This window comes from Thermomyces dupontii (assembly GCF_041956625.1).
Source record: "Thermomyces dupontii strain NRRL 2155 unplaced genomic scaffold VTN31scaffold_3, whole genome shotgun sequence".
Lineage (NCBI taxonomy): Eukaryota > Fungi > Ascomycota > Eurotiomycetes > Eurotiales > Trichocomaceae > Thermomyces > Thermomyces dupontii.
The window spans coordinates 2,448,155-2,466,660 of NW_027192309.1; the positions used below are offsets into that span (position 1 = coordinate 2,448,155).

The 18,506-nt window shown below is 52.8% G+C and overlaps 9 protein-coding genes across 9 annotated transcripts; 3 read left to right on the forward strand and 6 right to left on the reverse strand.

Annotated features, from left to right (window-relative positions):
• Nucleotides 1–647: 647 nt before the first annotated feature.
• VTN31DRAFT_4375 (uncharacterized protein) lies at nt 648–1,232 on the reverse strand (the record flags this gene model as incomplete). The annotated part of the gene is made up of 1 exon (XM_069404756.1): nt 648–1,232. The coding sequence occupies one exon, from the start codon at nt 1,230–1,232 to the stop codon at nt 648–650; it is 585 nt and encodes a 194-aa protein (XP_069261698.1).
• Nucleotides 1,233–2,323: 1,091 nt separating this feature from the next.
• VTN31DRAFT_4376 (uncharacterized protein) lies at nt 2,324–2,787 on the reverse strand (the record flags this gene model as incomplete). The annotated part of the gene is made up of 3 exons (XM_069404757.1): nt 2,324–2,374; nt 2,437–2,588; nt 2,673–2,787. 3 exons carry the CDS (start codon nt 2,785–2,787, stop codon nt 2,324–2,326), a joined length of 318 nt encoding a protein of 105 aa, XP_069261699.1.
• A 526-nt stretch (nt 2,788–3,313) lies between these two features.
• VTN31DRAFT_4377 (uncharacterized protein) lies at nt 3,314–4,384 on the reverse strand (the record flags this gene model as incomplete). Its single annotated transcript, XM_069404758.1, has 1 exon — nt 3,314–4,384. The coding sequence occupies one exon, from the start codon at nt 4,382–4,384 to the stop codon at nt 3,314–3,316; it is 1,071 nt and encodes a 356-aa protein (XP_069261700.1).
• A 3,045-nt stretch (nt 4,385–7,429) lies between these two features.
• On the reverse strand, nt 7,430–8,793 carry VTN31DRAFT_4378 (uncharacterized protein; the record flags this gene model as incomplete). The annotated part of the gene is made up of 4 exons (XM_069404759.1): nt 7,430–8,148; nt 8,205–8,295; nt 8,349–8,476; nt 8,532–8,793. The coding sequence occupies 4 exons, from the start codon at nt 8,791–8,793 to the stop codon at nt 7,430–7,432; spliced, it is 1,200 nt and encodes a 399-aa protein (XP_069261701.1).
• Nucleotides 8,794–9,190: 397 nt separating this feature from the next.
• Nucleotides 9,191–9,721, forward strand: VTN31DRAFT_4379 (mitochondrial 54S ribosomal protein mL43; the record flags this gene model as incomplete). The annotated part of the gene is made up of 3 exons (XM_069404760.1): nt 9,191–9,229; nt 9,283–9,365; nt 9,430–9,721. 3 exons carry the CDS (start codon nt 9,191–9,193, stop codon nt 9,719–9,721), a joined length of 414 nt encoding a protein of 137 aa, XP_069261702.1.
• A 279-nt stretch (nt 9,722–10,000) lies between these two features.
• Nucleotides 10,001–11,230, reverse strand: VTN31DRAFT_4380 (uncharacterized protein; the record flags this gene model as incomplete). Its single annotated transcript, XM_069404762.1, has 3 exons — nt 10,001–10,150; nt 10,205–11,077; nt 11,183–11,230. 3 exons carry the CDS (start codon nt 11,228–11,230, stop codon nt 10,001–10,003), a joined length of 1,071 nt encoding a protein of 356 aa, XP_069261703.1.
• Nucleotides 11,231–11,690: 460 nt separating this feature from the next.
• On the reverse strand, nt 11,691–13,317 carry VTN31DRAFT_4381 (uncharacterized protein; the record flags this gene model as incomplete). Its single annotated transcript, XM_069404763.1, has 5 exons — nt 11,691–12,154; nt 12,209–12,672; nt 12,723–13,161; nt 13,210–13,254; nt 13,305–13,317. The coding sequence occupies 5 exons, from the start codon at nt 13,315–13,317 to the stop codon at nt 11,691–11,693; spliced, it is 1,425 nt and encodes a 474-aa protein (XP_069261704.1).
• A 364-nt stretch (nt 13,318–13,681) lies between these two features.
• VTN31DRAFT_4382 (uncharacterized protein) lies at nt 13,682–14,231 on the forward strand (the record flags this gene model as incomplete). Its single annotated transcript, XM_069404764.1, has 2 exons — nt 13,682–13,712; nt 13,762–14,231. The coding sequence occupies 2 exons, from the start codon at nt 13,682–13,684 to the stop codon at nt 14,229–14,231; spliced, it is 501 nt and encodes a 166-aa protein (XP_069261705.1).
• A 397-nt stretch (nt 14,232–14,628) lies between these two features.
• VTN31DRAFT_4383 (uncharacterized protein) lies at nt 14,629–18,244 on the forward strand (the record flags this gene model as incomplete). The annotated part of the gene is made up of 6 exons (XM_069404765.1): nt 14,629–14,691; nt 14,743–14,763; nt 14,835–15,799; nt 15,850–17,379; nt 17,455–17,777; nt 17,862–18,244. The coding sequence occupies 6 exons, from the start codon at nt 14,629–14,631 to the stop codon at nt 18,242–18,244; spliced, it is 3,285 nt and encodes a 1,094-aa protein (XP_069261706.1).
• Nucleotides 18,245–18,506: the final 262 nt, after the last annotated feature.

Consider the following 18,506-nt stretch of genomic DNA (forward strand, 5'->3'; position numbering starts at 1 on the left):
AAATATCATCGACAGCTTCGGGAGGACACGCGACGAGCGGCCATGGCACGAGGCGATCCCGCGGAAGGAGAATAAACTTGCTGGGATAGGAAGTTTGTTCTTTACTCAGATACATCAGTTGTTCTGTCTGGAACGTGGACTTATCATATGAAATTCTCTAGTTCCATGCTGGAATCCTACTCATAACGTTCGAGAAACCGCCGTGATCTAATCAACTCCTTCTCTTCTATGTAAGCTCCATTTCCGAAACTACGGAATTGTTCCCTTGCGAAACGATCGCAGCGGCTCTCCCTCAGTGCTAGAGCAAGAAATTTCTCCGTACGTGTTGCAAGAACTTCGCAGGAAAACCCAATGCCTTTTCATCCAGGCCTTGAGCACTGAATACTCAACTCGATGGGGTTAAAGCCAGGCGAGTAGGGAGGGAGGTAGCGCAAAAGATGACCGCCTTCTTCGATCACTTCGCGGACCTCGTCACGGCAGTGCCTTGCGACATTATCCATGACAATGACCCTTGGACCACCCATAAGATTGACTGCTGGAATAAGAGACTCGCGCAGGCAGCCAATGTAATCCTCGGCGCTGAAATACCCAAGCTTCATGCCTGTACAGGGGAGAAGGTCATCAACATTCATTGCCGGACAAATACTTCATGTCCGACCCTCGATCAGTATTCGCCTGTACTGGCCTCTGGGTACCGATAGGAGTGTAGAAAACTGACGCCAACCTGTCTTTTCGTTGAAAATGGACTCGTCAACGAAGACAAGATCCTCGGACGTGAATTGACGAATGTCGTCGAGATAGGCGCGCCTAAGCGCCTCGCTCCGATTGAGAGAGACGCGCTTGAGCTTCTTTCTCGACCATTTGCGATCCTTGATGAGACGAGAGACTGTAGGCTGTGATACTTGGACCACCCGCTCAAACCATAACCATTGTATTATCTCATCTTGATATCTCCAGCTCTCACTAAGCAAATACTCGAACAGAGTATCCTCATCAGCTTTCGTGAGTTTCCAGGCACGCCCTAACTTTCGATATCGAGGCGCCTTCGCACTGCCATGGGTCACGAGGTTCCTTTGAATTCTGTAAACCGTTCTTTCAGAGACATTAACCTCTTTCGCAATATTTGCGCAGCTCGAGCCAGACGCCAACAGTCGTACGATTTGCGCGCACTTGACGGAATTAGTGCCACGAGGAACGTACGCAGCGAGAGAAGGTCGCGCGTGTGGTGGCATATTTATCTTTGCGATGGGTAACGTTCATGACCACCATAGATAAACGGCATGGACGCATTCCTAAACAAATGTGCCATCCATGAGCAATAATCTAGAGGAGAGATCCGAACTCTTTTGGATTTTCTTGCCCTCTCCTTCGTATGCTCATGGAAAATGATGGAGCCAGTCGAGGGCAATCTCATCTGTCGTGTACCCCTTCGGCGATGTCACATCCGGAAATCGTACGAATGACAGTCCCGTCGCCGGAGACACATTCGATCCCTGTTAGGGACTCGTTCGTTCCATCAACTGCGACACCGTGTCTAGCTCGTTCGGGATTTGCCGTGACGACCTGTTGAGCTTTCCCTTCTCCCAACTGAAAACCTGTCTCATCGATTGTAGTTTTTTTTTTCGGGGGAATGTCGGCCATGGTTTCTTTCAACTCGTCGAACCACTCGCGCAGCTCTTCCATATCCATCGAGCTCAATCTCTTCTTCTCAATCGGCTTTTGCTTGAAAAGTTTCAGGTCGCTCGGTAGCCGCTTCGATAAACCCACATCTTTACTCGCGTGTGGTGACGGCTGGGACGTGGCATTTCTTTCAAGAATCCGGTTCACACACGCCTTAATCGCCTTCGGCGAAGAAGTGTGAAGGGCATCACGGTGCCGAATCCAATCGAGCAATGCCTCTTCTTGTGGCTTCAACAGCAATCAGAGGTTCAAACTCGATTTTTGCTGGCGACCTTTGTCACGTCGAATACGGAACGCCAAATTCTCGCGGAGAAATTCGGTTTTGTCTGAGAGTAAGCTTTTTCTACAGCTTCTCCAATTGTGGATTCGATATCGTGGCGGCGTGATATCGTATTCGGCATTGTGGTGAATGCTCTTATGAGAAGTTTGAACCGTTGAAGGTGGTGGTAGATGTTTGGGTTCTGCTGGGCTACTGGTGGATGCCTAGATGGGCTTTTACGAGTATCTGTAAGGTAACTTAACTTACCTAGGTACCTAGGTAGGAGGTAGGTACCTCTTAGGTACCTAGAGGTACCTCCATAAGTCAGAACTCTTCTGCGGACGGAGGGGCCAGTTGGAAGGAGGCGCCGATAGGACCGAGTTATCAGCTGCGTCTGCTATCGACCCATCTGGCCGTTGGCGAACAGGTTTTTGTCTTCTTTTCCTTTCAGTTTCGTCCTGTGTCCCTGCTCCCAAGGGCGAGTTTATAAAACTCACCCTTGTGGATGGTTCCGAATTCCACTGTTTCTCTGACGTCTCTCCAGAAATGCAGCAGATCTTCCCGGCCCCCTTCTGCTCTGCCGCACGGTTTGGGTTCAGGGCGACATCGAGGTAAAACCTCATTTGAACACACAAGTTTGCATAAACCTCTATAAGCACATATTAGCGCACATTCAGAGAGCGCTATGGAGTCCGATAATTCATCGACGCAGCAATTGTCTTGATTGCCATACCTTTCACGTACCACTGTCCAATCTCCGTTGATCGCTCGACGGACAGATATCCGTCCAGAAAATAGAAGTTCCTCAGAAAGTTATCCGAAGAGAAGAGGGAAGCAAAAAATTTCATGCAATGTATCCGTATCGGACGAACGAGTTGCGCTTCCAGGTGTCTGCTCTTCAGCCTCTAGAATATAGGTATTCGACATGCTGCCCAGAGGAGCTGTCTGCACAAAAAACCCTGGCGTTGAAAGATGTGTGTGACACACTATCCCCTAGACCAAAGGTAAACTGCTCAGCTCCAGGCAATCCTCCCTAACGGTGGGCGCCGTCCGGTCGGTACGAAGATCCAGCAATCATGGTAACAAACAAGGCAGCTGGAGGCGAGGTAGGCGGCGTGGGAATTCCCACCTCGAAGTTTCTAGTGTTACCCTCCGGATTCGTATGGTTGTTACCCACAACGTCTCCTCCGTTGTACTATGTGCAGGACTTGGAAGGTGCTGGGCGTCCCCGGCAGGGCTCCCTGGAACATGCCCGGTATCGTTAAATTCTCGGGGAGAGGTTGTGCCTGCAGTACACACAGAAGTTGAAGTCTGGTTTGCACCATTCAAGTGCTCTTCTCGAGTAAAGTCTCGAGCCAGCTCAGCTGACGAGTACTATGTACCGTCTTCATCAAGTATGTCATCAAGTCCCGTGTTCTCAACCGCAGGACTCACCTGTACCAATGTACTTTCCGGTATTGACAACTCGTTTAGGAAATTGCGTAGTTGTTCACGTTCAAGTTCGTTCAAGTCATTTCTTGGTTCGTCTGGACTATCATTGTATATTTGTTGTTCATCAAATATGACGTCTCGAGTGATGACCACTTTCTTGAGAATAGGGTTCCAGATACGATAAGTACTGGATGAGGCGTATCCCACGAGGTAACCTATCCATGCTCTCGGGGCGAACCGCTTCGTTCGATTCTTCTTTCTCATTGCATCCGTGGTCATAGCGTATGCTTTGCATCCGAAATCTCGCAAGTTGGAGAGATTTGGCTCTCGACTCCGTGCGGGCGACGAGTGAAAGACTTCAAATGGTGTCCTCCAATTCAGTCTCCAACGTGGTGTGCAGTTCAATAAGTAGACTGCGGCGCTGCAAATTTCTCGCCACAATGACTCAGGCAAGTTCGAGCTTTCTCGCATCGCAATGATCTTGCCCTTTATCAGATCCCCCGAGCGTTCGGCCGCTCCATCCAAGTCTTGTGTGTCGGCAGGCGAGGGCTCCAATTTGATATGTTGGCTTCGGAGGTACATTCCCACTTGAGGATTTGTCGTGTTGATCTCGTTATCACATTCAATTACTTTCACTCTGATGTGATATTGTCTTTCGAGGTATCCCAGTAATGAGTTCAATGCCGTGATCAACGACTCTTTAATCCGGTCTTGGAGGTGATAGTCCCACATATACCCGGAAACTCGGTCAGTGACAAGCATCAAATACTTATAGTCGCCTGGATCTCTTTCAAAGTCATGAAAATCTACCGCAAGCTTTTCCCCAGGCCGATAGTCACTCAAATCTCGAGGAGCACGTTTCTTTTGGCGTTTCATTTTTTTTTTTTCCTTTGGAGCAGGCTTCGCACTCGTTCGTTTTGATTTCAGGGTATCTGACTTTGACACCTTCGGTACTAGGTATTGAATAGGTGTCCCACTGCTCCAGGGCTTGGATGACCGAGTCGTAAATGCCATATATCTGGCGCGGCTCCTGGCTAATTCCTCGTCAGATTGCACTCCTCGTCGGTCTAAGAGATTCGATAACGTTTTGAAAGCTAATCTGCGGTCTCTCGAGAGTTTTGTTCTTGAATCGTTTCACATTGTTTGGGGTTTTCTTCCAGGACGTGTCATAGTCAACACTGTTGGGATCAATATCATCTCCCCAAACACTCCTTATGAGCCGATCTGCGGCTTCGAGATCACACTTGAAAAGCAGGATTGTCATAGATCGCGACTTCCTGTCGATTGCACTCATCTTGGCGAGCTAATTCGCCTCTTCGTTTGCTGTTTGATTGCTTCGTCGCCTTCATTTTATCCCAGATAAGGCGGCTTCATTGCCATTGTCGCGGGTTTGGACATCTTCTGGAGCATGCCCCGGCTGATCGGCATGGCTGGGCTCTGAGCCGGCACTTCTGAGTACGAATAAGTCCTGATCTGCATCTACGATCAGGTCATCACTAGCGGTCGATGCGGGCCTGTTCCGATTCGGTGCTGTCGGAGGCACCAGAGGTGTTGTAGGGCGCCTCTCTGATCCCATCGCCCTTGCTGGTACGGGACCATGTTGGGTTCCAGTTGGTTGCGGTTCCTGTGCCGGCCTCTTCTGACCAGCGACTTGCCTGTTTCTTGAAGTGCGGTGACGCTGTGGAGGCATGGCTGTGGTTGCCCGAGTCCCAATGCCAACTTGACCGCTAGATCGAATCAAGACGGAGGTTGATCTTTTGACAGATGAGGTTTTGATTTCCTTCGAATTCTGTGGATGTGAAAAAGACAAGTCCTCCTTCCTGGATTATTGACTTCACGCGTCTTGCTGTCTTCACTTCCCTGAAAGGGTAATCACCCATCCCAACGCCATTGCCTCTAACAGCCACGAGGCGACGTCCTGATTGCCTTCTTCATGCAGGAACATCAACTCCCGATACGCTTCCTTGAGACAGCCGCCCCTAAGTCTTCACCTTCTTTCACTGGTTAGACGAAATACGCGTCACTGACTCGAGGAATAACTCTGTTCGGGTTGTCCATTTCAAGTCGTTCTTGTTGCAGACCAAACCAAGCCACGACCAACGCAACTCCTCCTGCATCACCATTGATCGCAGTATCGAGGGGTACCCTATGTGTCTCGCAGAGTCCGGAATCCTGCCACATCTTTTCAAAACCGAGTTGTGCATGCCGTTGAAAACGAGGATGGCGGGCCCCTTGATGGTGCCCTAGGAGATACGGTATGCCGCTTGATGATGTGGATGATATGGATGATGCTGATGATAGGGAGACTGATCTAACAAATGAGCAGGTGGGCAAGAAATCCATATCAGCTGTGTATCACTAGATGGATTATTGTAAAGCGATAGTAATAATATCATAGGTACAGCGAGGTCGTATGCCAAGGAGTTCCAACGATTTCCTTTTCCTCGCGGTTGGGGAAGGCTGACCCTAGTCCGCAGATCGCTGCGGTTGGACTTTGAGGGCTCACAGCAATGATGACAAACCCACAAGGAACTGTAACATGGTGACATTTCTGTAGGACGTTTGATCGACTTCACTTTTGGAGCCCCTTTGATACAGTGCAGACAGCAGGCAGCTTCAGAGCTCCTTTGGTTGGAAATTGGGATGAACTCCGTCCAACCTGGTCACAGATCAACCCATCAGTCAGGATTGCTGACGGATTGTTGAATTCCACACCTTTAACTACTTTCTCTCATAGCTGCGTGTTTGCCTCTTGCACTTTTGTTTGTTGCGTCCTTCTAGGTACATAAATAGAGGGACAGTGCCCACCCCCTGCGTGGTGCAATTACAGTACCTCTCTACGGTATGTACTCTAAGCAGAATCAAAGCAGAACACGGTTGTCAGTTTAGTCAGGTCCTTCGGTCCATTCTCCCAAGAACTTCCGCATGCGCCGTAGTCAGAAATGCAACAGGCACATCTGCGACAACCAATGGAGAAAGTTCAAAGACAATTGGGGTAACAACTCTTGGACAAAACAAAACACCACTGTTATGTGAACGATCTGAATTACAGCTTGGCTAGATCTCTACGTTTTGATCTCAAGCATCTCTTCTTTTATCACTTGCCAAGTGAGACAAGCGTAATGGGTCCCAAGCTGAACTCAGCGTGTGATGGATGCCGTCTCTTTGGAAACGTATGCATTTTTCCAGGATGAAAATGAAGTGTCCCAGTTTTTTTCTACTCTGATTGTTCTTGAAACTGTCGCCACTTGCTGTTCTGAACTTCCGATTATATTGTGGATTGGTGTGCATCCAGGAGCTCTGCACCTCATGCACTCCGTATGTGCCTGTCTCGATGTCCTCACCTTTTCAGAGCTATGAGGGCTGTCTAGGCATTTAAGGCCATTCCTTCGCTGGATGGTGCAGTATGGGGCTAGCAACAGTTTGTCCTCACTAATTGGACGGTTCTATGGGCAAGTTGTGCGGCTGCGAGGGTCATTTGATGCCTCTACAGCACAGACAGGGCACAGGCTTGAGCAGAATATATATATTTACTTACACTGGTCGATAACTAAGTATCAACAGCTACATGATCCCGTTGAATAGATCTTCATTTTCCTCTTGGCTGATATTACATTATCACATCATCGACAAATGCAGCAGGAATATCATGATATTGTTCATACCTACCTAAGGCAATCAATCATCTTACCTATGACAAGGCCGAACGTCGTCTGCATGCGGATCCGATGATGATGATGATAACAAAAATCCCGGCTAAATTACATGATCATACTTACCCACACATTCCTCTCGCACTTTCGTTGTTGCTTTTGAGCTTCAACTGGTTCAGATATCTAGAACACATTAAAAGGAATCATAGAGGAACAAGCTTAATAACACATGGGTATGAGTGAGAAAATCCGGCGCCAGAGAAAAATTGAATCAAGGTATGGGCCCGGGTGGAAGGGATGGATGTATGGGTGATAGAGCTCGTGCTCGCTTGTCGCTTGTCGCTTTGTCCAAGCGGGAGATCCTGTTTGCAGAGATGCTGAATTTTTTTTCCGATGCTTAGAAAGGCTAGTACCTTCGTTTGGCACGCGGGTCATCATAAGCGTCGTCGTCATGATATCTCTTCCGCGCGTACCGGTCACGGTCACGATCACGATCACGATCACGGTCTCGATCACGATCCCGGGTTCGGTCGCGGTCGCGGTCACGGTCACGGTCTCGTCGATCCCCGTCCCGATCCCCGTACCTATCTCCGTACCTGTCCCGATCTCGGTCTCGGTCGCGGTAACCACGATCAGACTCCCGGTCACGGTCGCGGTCGCCAAATCCTTCGCGCGGCCGAATTGGTTCCTGATTGCTGCCTGTTGCTTTACGAGCGTCGCGGTCAAATCGGCCTCCTCGTCGATCATCACCGCCATACCCACCACTTCGTCCACCGCTAGGGCCTGAGGGCGCATTTGGTGGAGGCTGCCCGCCGAAGCCGTTCCGCCCTCCTTGGTATCCGACCCCTGCTCGGGGTCCGCCGTATCCTCGATCACGGTACCCACGGAATCCGCCGCCCCGTCCGCCGTAAGAGCCCCGGTACCCACCTGTAAATCCCCCAGGGCCTGTCGGTGCATTAATGCCTGGGCCAAGTGGTCGGGCCGGCGCGACCTTGGTGTATCCCCGGCCGCCGAGGCCACCGCCGAAGCGTCGTGGTCGCCAGCCTTTGACCGTTCGGCCGCGCTCAACATCTACCAGCACACGCCTATCCTTGATTCGAATTCCATCAGTTTCCTTGTAGGCGGCTAGACAACAGTAAGCATCATCTCAAAAAAAACGAGCTGCTTAGAATAGTCCGCACCTTTCATATCCTGTTCCCGCTCGTATACGATAAACGCATATCCCCGATGCGGCTTCTTTGATTTCCCCGTAGTGTCCCTGACAATCCGAATCTGGCGACTCGTCAGCACACGACCTTGTGACCCTCGACAAAAGGACGACGAACCCGCTCGATCGGCCCATATCGACCAAACTCCCTCTCCAAATCCGCCTCGTTGACATCGTAGCTCAACCTCGCAACAAACAACGTCTTGTACGGATCTCCTCTGACCTGGGGGTCCTTGTTTGGATCATCTAAACGCCAAGTCAGCAGCACAACCTCACAACGTTTCGAGCTTCTGCAGCATACAGTTCTTCACTCCCTCAGTCAACAGCTTCTCAATCTGCTCCTTCTTCTCCGCCTTGAGTCGCGCTTTGCGCTGCAGCCAACACTCCGTCGGATGGTAAGGGACCTCCTCTCCGTATTTCTTCAGCTCTTGGACGTAGTCCGCGACGCCGGTGAGTGTGCTCTTCTTGATGTCATCCGGAGCACGATCGATGGGTGGAAGATACCGCAGCGGCGGACGCGGTGCGAAAAGCGCCAGAAGATTCGGAGGGAGCTTGTCGGTCATCTTGCTCTTCGTTGACGCGGGAGATGGAACATGGGCGTGACAGGAAAATCAGGCAACGAAGATAGAATTGAAGGGACACGACAGAGCCGAAAATATGAGGCGCAACGAGAAAAAGTAAAAGTCGACAGGTCGATCATGCAACAACGGCGACCGTCGACGCCTGTTTTAAATCCGGCGACGGACGAACGAGGCCAACAAGGGAGAGTTTGCGGTCGTGCCGCAGCTGCGCGTTGGCCAAGGTCTGGCGACTAGATCACGTGATGATGCTCCGCTTAGCCGCCGTAGCCCGCTTAGTGGAGCCAATCAGATCATGCGATGATCAACCTGCTTCGGCTCAAAAAATCAAGCCGTTGAGCAGCGCCTGTATCGAGAACTTGGATGGTCATCAGCATCAAGCATGCCGCTGCAGGCGATCCGGACGATTACTCAGCCCCGGGTTCGTACTCTCTGCACCTTTTGTTTTGCAAGCATTGAGCTGACCCCGTTCAGAATGGCGTAGGGGCTTTCATCCTACAATGCAAGCGCATTGATTTCCACTACTGCGACTGGGCAGGGAGTTCGCGGGGGATGGTGTAAGTCAATCTCTTCCTGGATCGCAAACCTCGAGGATTATTTTAACGATGATGATTACTACAGGTCCTTCCTAAAGCACGAACTTCCGTCCTTCGCCAAAGCCAACCCCCAGATTGAAATCCGCGTCTCCCCGCGACCCAAGAAGCACCCGGTCCTCAAGGGCTACTACATTAACGGCCGGATCAAATCCATCTGTGTGCGGAATATGACCAAGGAGCAGATTCTGCAGAAAGCGAACCTCCTCAAGGAGGCCAGCGGGGAGAAGTTGAAGAGAACGAAGAAGCCGGTTACTAGCTTGAACGAGAGTGTCAGAGGCATTTGGTCGCCGTACCATGGCGGTCTCAAGACGGTATAGATGGCGGGTGATTGTGTGCATGTATGAATATGCTGGTTTTCTCTCGTATCTCGGCGTTGGATTCTTGGGTTGTATTTTAGGCTCATTGTACATGAGATGTTTTACTTTGAAAGGCGCCGGATTCCTTCATGGGGACAGTAATGCCTCAATTATTAGATGCGAGATTGGGTATCAGATACATAGTATATGGTAGATGGTCCCGCCATTCCCAGCCACCAAGAGAACCGCAAACGCCCTTCCATGTTAACCACCACAGTAAGCCGCCGAAAGATGCCATGTTCAGAGGAATATTTGAAACATTGCCTTTGGTGAACTGACTGACTTCTCACAGCCTTCAACTTTACACTTGGAAAACGGCTTGGTCTTTGCCGTAGTGGAGGCATTTCGTTTTGTTTTGGAGCGGTTCCGTGCACATTGACCACAATAAACCTATCAGACTGTCAGCGATGAACGACACATGTGTCTTACGCCGTGGAAACGTACATGTCCGCATGGTTTCGCAACCCAAATCTGCTGTTCTTCTCCTTGCCCAGAGCCCAGCTCATGATCGCAGTTGGGACAGACAACGACGTCATCAGGGCCCACCGTCCGTGTAAAGCCCTCGGGCGGCGGAGTCGGTGGTTTGTAGGACGGCCTTAACGTTGTGTTCCCCCTGGGTAACGGGGCTGGGTCATTGAAAGTGGACAGATTTCCGTAGTCGAAGAACGGGACTTCTACTGTGAGGTCGAGGTTGGGCCCAGGTTCGGGTTCGGAAAGCCAATCCCCGTAAGCCATTCGAGGCAAGGATATCACATGCCGCGCGCGGAGCCCGATCTCATCTCGAAATATTTCTCGCGCCATAAAGTCGTCCGCTCCAAAAAAAGGCTCACGCAAGAACTGCAGCAAGGTCGATGGGCTCATACTTCGTCTCGACGCCGCAGGCTGCGGACGCACTGTGGCGCCCATGAATTGCACTTCCGGACTATCGGGGGACTCCGGCCGGACCTCTTCAACCTCATTGTCTTCGTTTTCCTCCACCAAATCGACCACATCGGCCATGATATTCCTCCCGAACCGTGGCGGACGGTGTGCACGCCGTCCCCGGCCGGGAAGCGACGGTTGTTGCCCGCCGGCCTGTTGTGGCGGCGAGTCAGGTTCGTTCGTCAGATCGATGACCTCCTCTCTCCGAGGAGAGTCGTTAGACATAACCGGCCGCCGGAAGTCAAAACCATCGCCTTCGAATCTCTGCTGTCGGCCGCCTGAGGGGTTTCGTGGACGTCCGGATCGTTGTGTCCCCGACGAAGAGCTGGAGGGCTCGCCGTACCGTGCTCCCGGCGACCGGTAGAAGGAGGAACTGGACATGTCTGTGCGTGGTCTCTGCGAAAAAAAGAAAAATCAGTCAAACTGGAATTCCCGAGCGTCCAGATAACCACTGCAAAAGGTTGCAGGCAGCCCCGCAGGGAACGGCCAACGAGATAGTACCTTGCGGGACCTGATGCCCGTTATTTCAACACCATTACTGCTGCTCATGACGGTGGTAGGCAACAGGCAGCCAAAGATGTAGTGAAAGATGCCAGTGATTGAACTGGGGGTCGGAGAGGCGAAATCCAAAGTAGTGAATCCAGGTCCGCTAAAACCCGATCGGTTGAACGAATGGTAAGTAAGGAGTAAGTATCTAAGGCAAAGTGGCGATCCAACAACACCGGTTTGTGGAAAGTTCTGTTCTTGATTCACTTCACTAAAAGACAATTTAGCAATTGAAAAGATGCTGGCAGATGGAGGCCGCCTGCTTCCTCATCTTGTTGCACCCAGGCCATCAGGAGTCCTGACTACTGATTACATAATACAGCCGACAAAAGGGATGACGATACATCACGTGATGCAACTGAAGGTGTCAACTGTCAAAGCATCGCCCTTGAGATCCGAAAAAAGACAGCATCATCAAACGAAAACATGTAATGGTTAGAGTACAGAGTAGTCAAAAAACATATCATGCCTGTGCCAGCACCGTCAAAACGCCATCCTTGTTGGTCGCCAAAATGTTCTGTGCCGACGCACCCCAGGCCACGGCCACCACCGGGACGGCACTGCGCAGGGGTTCCGACCATTCCTTGGTGGCCTTGGTATATTGCTGCACAGTGATGCCGTTCGGTCCACCACTGACGAGGAATTGGCCTGTATAGTCCCAGTCAAGTGCAGTAATCTTGGTACCCGTTTCCAGGACCTTGTGCAGCTTGGACTTACGCAGGTCCCACACGGAGATGGAGGTGGAGTTTTCAGTCACAGCCGCCATGAAGTATCCATTCTCGGAGAAAGCAAGAGCGGTGACTGGAGCAGACATTGGGAAGCTGGCCGCTGCCGCGCCAGACTTCACATCATAAATGTGGACCTGGCCGTCGGCGCCACCAAGGCCGAGTAGATGGCCATCAGGGTGGAATTTGGCACAGAGAATGCCTAAGAGCGTTGTTAGCTTGAACCAGAAAGGTTTGTTTTTGTAGGAAAACATACCAGTCTCGCCATAGATCTGGGCGACTGGAGTCGAGGTAGTGAGATCGTAGAGAACGTAGCTCTTGTCCGCGCCAACCGAGCCAACGATATCACCGGTTGGATGTACAGCAAGAGCAGTAACTTCACCCGCATGCGAGGTAAAGTTCGCGACCTCCGAACCATTCTCGAACACCTTGACGGCACCCGTGGCAGATGCGACAACCGCCTTGTCTCCCACCCACACCGCATCTGTCACAGGCCCGCCAACCTGGAGGGTCTGCACGACCTTTCCTTGAGAAACTGAATAGACGCCAGCAACCCCATCCATGCCGCCCACCAAAGCACGATCGCCCGTTGAGTCCACGGCAAGAGACTTCCCACCAGGATACAGCGGCTCGGAGGTGACCGTTGGCTTAAACGACTGAATTGTCTCACTCGTCGCCCAGCCCTCTGGAATCGGGCGCTTGCTCCGAGTTTTCGACAGCCTGCCAACGTCAGCATCGCATCGACGAGTTGTGTCTCGGGAGGATCGCACCGTTCTTGCGTGCTATCAATCCGGGCAACCACCGATTGCGGAAGCCCCGTGCTATCCACCTGCATCGCGTCACCTCCGGATGGACGAGCAGCGCTGACGGAGATCTTGGCCAATGCCTCTCGGGCCTCATCCCTCTCCTTGGTTAATCTCGCAATCACTCGGACGGCTGCATCGTGCTGGTAAAGCGCAGTGCTAAGCTCTTGCCGCGTCTGAGCCAAGGCCTGTCGTAGCTTGAATGTCTCGAGAGCAAGCGCGTCCCATTCCTCCTGGAACACGCCGAGCAGCGAGGGGATCGAGGTAAGCGTGGGAGGTCGCGGGCGGACGGTGCGGGCTGTTTTGACTTCAATCAAGTCATCCTTGGTGAGCTCTTCGCCCGTCACGGGGTCCTTTCCATTCTCCGCGATATAGGCCTCGATGAGCCTTTTCTCGAAGACATTGCCTGCAGGATTAGCCAGAGTTTTAGGCCCGAGTTATCGACTGTACATACCGCTCTTGACCGAGATCACCGGCACCTGGGGTGCTTCCCCGGAAACTGTTCATAGTTAGTCGCGTCGCTCTATCATTTCAAAGGCCGAAACTTACTTGCGCACAGCATGGTGGCTCTCGTCGTGGAAGACACGGTGATGCGCCTCTAGCGAAGCTGCAGCTTGAACTTCAAGATTATCGTAATTCGCTGATGCCTGATTTGGAAAGGCTTAGAACTAACACGAAACCTTATTGGCTGAATTGCCGCGTTTCTTGGCATCGAAAGATGCTGATTTCGCAGCGCGATCATTGCTTCTCTCGCCCGCTCTATTACAGGACAGGGTTTCCTCTCAAATATGTGGACTTCTTGAGTGTCTGAGCGCAATCCTTTTCTACTCAGCATCGAGCCAAAGAGACCCTATTACTGGTGTCTCTTTGGTTGTTTGGCGGGCATGACTTGAGACATACTAGTACGATTGCCTTCTTCACTCGTCATGGCATTCAATGCAAAGAATTTGACTTACGGTACGATACATTCGTGCTCTATTGGGACAGAGATTCTAACCATCGAAAGAGGCCAAGGAGCCTGCGTTCCTGCAAGCCCTCCGCAGCCAGGTCGGTGGCCACTCATTTCGCCGGCCCCAGCAGCTGCCGCGCAAGCCCAAGGACGACGAGGACGATGATCCGACGTATGTTCTCGAAGAGACGAACGAGACAATCTCGAAAGAAGAATATGAGGCTCTAGTTCGCGGCGAAGAGGAAGGTCCGCAGAAGAGAGACTCGGAAAATTCGCCGCAGAGGACTGAGAGCGCAGAGTCAGAGCTGCCCGCTGACAAGCAGGACGCAGCGGCCGCCAAACCGCAGTCGCAACAGAAAATGGCCGAGATTGGAGGCCAAAAGAAGAGGAAACAGGCCAAGGTGGTTGGCGAGGACACTGAGGGTGAAAAGGAAGAAGAGGCGCGCGAGCATGCTGCACCCAAGAGTAAACCAAAGGCAAAGAAGAAGAAGATCAAGCTGTCTTTTGAGGAAGCTGGCGAAGAATAGGCACTTGTTCCATGGACCGCCGTGTCTAGGCTCGAGCGGTTTGTAAAAGAGATGACAGACCTTGGAATTGCTCTCAAATTTATTCGCGACCCATTTGAGAATCAAGTACGCTTCTCCGTCTTCAGTAGACTTTCATTCCCTTGTATGATTGAGTGTTGGCTGGGTAGATGTGTCAAGGACGACTTTCGATGGACATAATTATGACTCACTGTGATATCCGGTCGTCAGAGGAAAAAAAAAAAAAATACGAGAGATTCATTGCGGGCCACGATTTCAACCTGGAGATTGAGGGATGGGAAACTCTCCGCAGAAAATAAAATAAAAAACTGAATCCATCCAAACTTGAAGTTTCTGATAGATTCTTGATCGTGCCCCTCCGCGCAGATAATGTGCGAAAATGCCCGTCGTCAACGTCGAGGACCTCATCCGCCTTCAGCAACAGCCAGATAACATTCGAAACGTACGTACTGCCCCTCACTTTTCCCGGTTCGACCGCTGACCTCGTCGCCAGATCTGCATTCTCGCCCATGTGGTAAGTTTAGCACGAGAAGTTCGAGTCGCGCGAGCCACCAGGGTTAATCAATGATCGACCGATCGATGTAGGACCATGGCAAAACCTCCCTCACCGATAGCCTCATCGCCACCAATGGGATCATCTCGCCGAAGCTGGCGGGCAAGATCCGCTACCTGGACTCGCGGCCGGACGAGCAGATCCGCGGCATCACAATGGAGTCGTCGGCCATCTCGCTGTACTTTTCCATGCTGCGGCGGTCCGCCGCGGATGCCGACGCCCCGCCAACCCGCGCGGAGTACCTAATCAACCTGATCGACTCGCCGGGCCACATCGATTTTAGCAGCGAGGTGTCGACGGCGTCGCGGCTGTGCGACGGGGCGCTGGTGCTGGTGGACGCCGTTGAGGGCGTCTGCAGCCAGACGGTGACGGTGTTGCGGCAGACGTGGGTCGAGCAGCTCAAACCCTTGCTGGTCATTAACAAGGTGGACCGTCTGGTCACGGAGCTGAAGATTACCCCCGCAGAGGCCTACGCGCACCTGACCCGGATTCTCGAGCAAGTCAATGCCGTTCTCGGCAGCTTCTATCAGGGGGAGCGTATGGAAGAAGATTTGCTCTGGCGAGAGCGTATGGAAGAACGCGTCAACGCCGCAGCGTCGCGCGATAGGGACCAGGCCCGGAAATCGACGGCGCAGGACGGCGCGAATGGTGCTCAGGCTCACATCGACCCTGCGGTCGATAACGAGTTTGAGGAACGTGACGATGAGGATCTGTACTTTTCGCCGGAGAAGAACAACGTTATCTTCAGCAGTGCTACGGATGGCTGGGCATTCACTGTCCGCCAGTTCGCCTTGCTGTACGAGAAGAAGCTCGGCATGAAGCGTGCGGTGCTTGAGAAGGTGCTCTGGGGTGATTACTACCTGGATCCAAAGACCAGGAGGGTGCTTGGTCAAAAGCATCTCAAGGGGCGCGCGCTCAAGCCCATGTTCGTCCAATTCGTGTTGGAGCCCATCTGGACGGCGTACGAGGCGACAACGGGCGGCGCAAAGGGGAAGGGGTAGGTGGCTCTGCGAAGTTCAACGACGATATACTAATCAAAGAGTATAGGGATCCTGCCATGCTGGAAAAGATTACGAAATCGCTCAACATCACCATTCCTCCTCATGTCTTGCGATCACGGGAGTCTAGGAACATCATGTTGGCGCTGTTCTCGGCCTGGCTACCCTTGTCGACCGCAGTGCTGGTGTCCGTGGTAGAGTACCTTCCCAGTCCTCGACAAGCACAGGCCGAACGGCTGCCCGAGGTGATCAAAGAATCACCTGGCTCCGAGTTTGTTGATGAAAAGGTGCAGCGGGCCATGATCGATTTTAAGACCGGCCCGGAGGACCCCGTCGTGGCATACGTCAGCAAGATGGTTGCCATCCCGGAGAGCGAACTTCCCCAGAACACGAAACGGGTCGGTGCCTCGTTAACTGCGGATGAGGCACGGGAGCTGGCGCGGAAGAAGCGGGAAGAGGTTGCGCGGATCCAGGCAGAGGCCAACAGTGCCGGGGCAGATGATCTCTCGCGGGCGACGGCGTCGCTGGCCAGCGCGAGCCTGGACGACGACGATGCAGAGGGGGACAAGGCTGAAAAAGCACCAGAGAAGGAGCATCTGATTGGATTCGCCCGACTATATTGTGGGTCGCTGTCCGTGGGCGACTCGATCTATGTGATCCCACCCAAGTTCTCCCCCGCGGACCCCCGTGCCAGCCCCGAGCCGCGCAAGGTCACCATCACGAACCTGTACCTTTTGATGGGTCGGACCCTGGAGCCTCTTAAGACCGTGCCGGCAGGCGTGGTGTTTGGCGTGGAGGGACTGGCGGGACATGTCCTGAAGACAGGCACACTGTGCAGTCAGCTCGAAGGCAGCATCAACCTGGCGGGCGTTTCGCTGACGAGTCCGCCCATCGTGCGCGTGGCCCTAGAGCCGGTGAATCCGACAGACCTGAACAAGATGATCGAGGGGCTCAAGCTGCTCGAGCAGAGCGACCCGTGCGCGCAGTACGAGATGTTGCCGAGCGGCGAACATGTCATAGTCACTGCCGGTGAACTGCATCTTGAGCGATGCCTCAAAGACCTCCGCGAGCGATTCGCCCGGTGTGAGATCCAGGTGGGCGCGCCGATTGTGCCGTACCGGGAGACAATCGTCAGCGTGCCAGAGATGGCCGCGCCAAAGCACCCGGAGCTCGGACGGGGCGGCGTGCTGACAGTGTCGCCCTCGAAGCAGCTGACGATCAAGCTGCGGGTCGTACCGCTGCCGGCAGAGGTCACGGAGTTTTTGAACAAAAACCGCGGCACGCTCAAACGGCTGCAGTCGGAGAAGCGGGCGCGGGTGCAGAAGACCACCGAGGATCAAGAAACGGCCGAGGAGAACGCCGAGGAAATCGAGAGCCGGGAGGTGGACGAGCAAGACTCGCCGGAGCGCAACGTACTGTCGGTGGAAGACTTCAAGAAGCAGCTACGAAAGCTGTTCGCGGAGGTGAAAGACGAGGAAATATGGCGGGACATCGTGGATAGGATTACAGCCTTTGGACCGCGGCGTGTCGGGCCGAATATTCTGGTGGACAAAACCTCGGCGAACGCGAGCGAGAAATTGTAAGCCTTTTTTTTTTTTTGTTTTTCCCCTCTCCCTCCTACTCGATGATGTTTTGCTAACGTAAATTGTTTCAGCCTGACTCCCAACAACAACAACAACGCCGACCAATCTACTACGACCGAGGAGGGCATCACCGTTCGCGATCTCTCCGACAAGATCACGTACGCCTTCCAACTGGCGACGGCGCAGGGCCCGCTATGCCACGAACCCGTACAGGGCATCGCGGTGATCCTCGAGGACGTGAGCATCCACCGACCAAGCGAGAACGAGGCGCCGGACATGGGCCGTCTAACGGGTGAAGCGATTCGAACCGTCCGTGAGTCCATCTCACAAGGATTCCTAGACTGGTCGCCACGAATCATGCTTGCCATGTACAGCTGCGAGATCCAAGCATCAAGTATATGCTCCCACCCTCCCCCCCCCCCCCCCCCCCCTCCCTCCCTCTTCCTTCGTGAGACAGCAAGCTAACAAAGTCCTACAGCTGAAGTCCTCGGCCGCGTCTACGGCGTCATCACCCGTCGTCGTGGACGGATCCTCTCCGAAACAATGAAAGAAGGCACCCCCTTCTTCACCATCCTCTCGCTCCTCCCCGTCGCCGAATCATTCGGCTTCAGCGAAGAAATCCGCAAACGCACCTCCGGCGCCGCCAGCCCGCAGCTCATCTTTGCTGGGTTCGAGGCCCTCGACGAGGACCCCTTCTGGGTGCCGGCCACGGAGGAAGAGCTCGAGGATCTGGGGGAGTTGGCCGATCGGGAGAATGTGGCCAAGCGGTACATGGATGCGGTACGGGAGCGGAAAGGGTTGGTGGTTCAGGGGAAGAAGTTGGTGAAAGATGCGGAGAAGCAGAAGACGTTGAAGCGATAAGAATTCCCTTCTACTAAAGTATCCCTAAAAAGTACCTACGTACCTAGGTAGGGTAGGTAGTTAGAAAAGATGAATGGATGTATCCCTCATTCACTCCCTGAATCTCATGGATTTGTTGTAAGTCCAGGGTGAGGATACAGGGAGGTCTCTTCTTCACGTCCCATCGAATAATCAGCCGCGATTATTTGATGTAGGAAGAGAGCCTTGTTCGATCTTCCTCCTTTGACAAACATAGTCAGACATTAGATGAGGTCCGGACTAT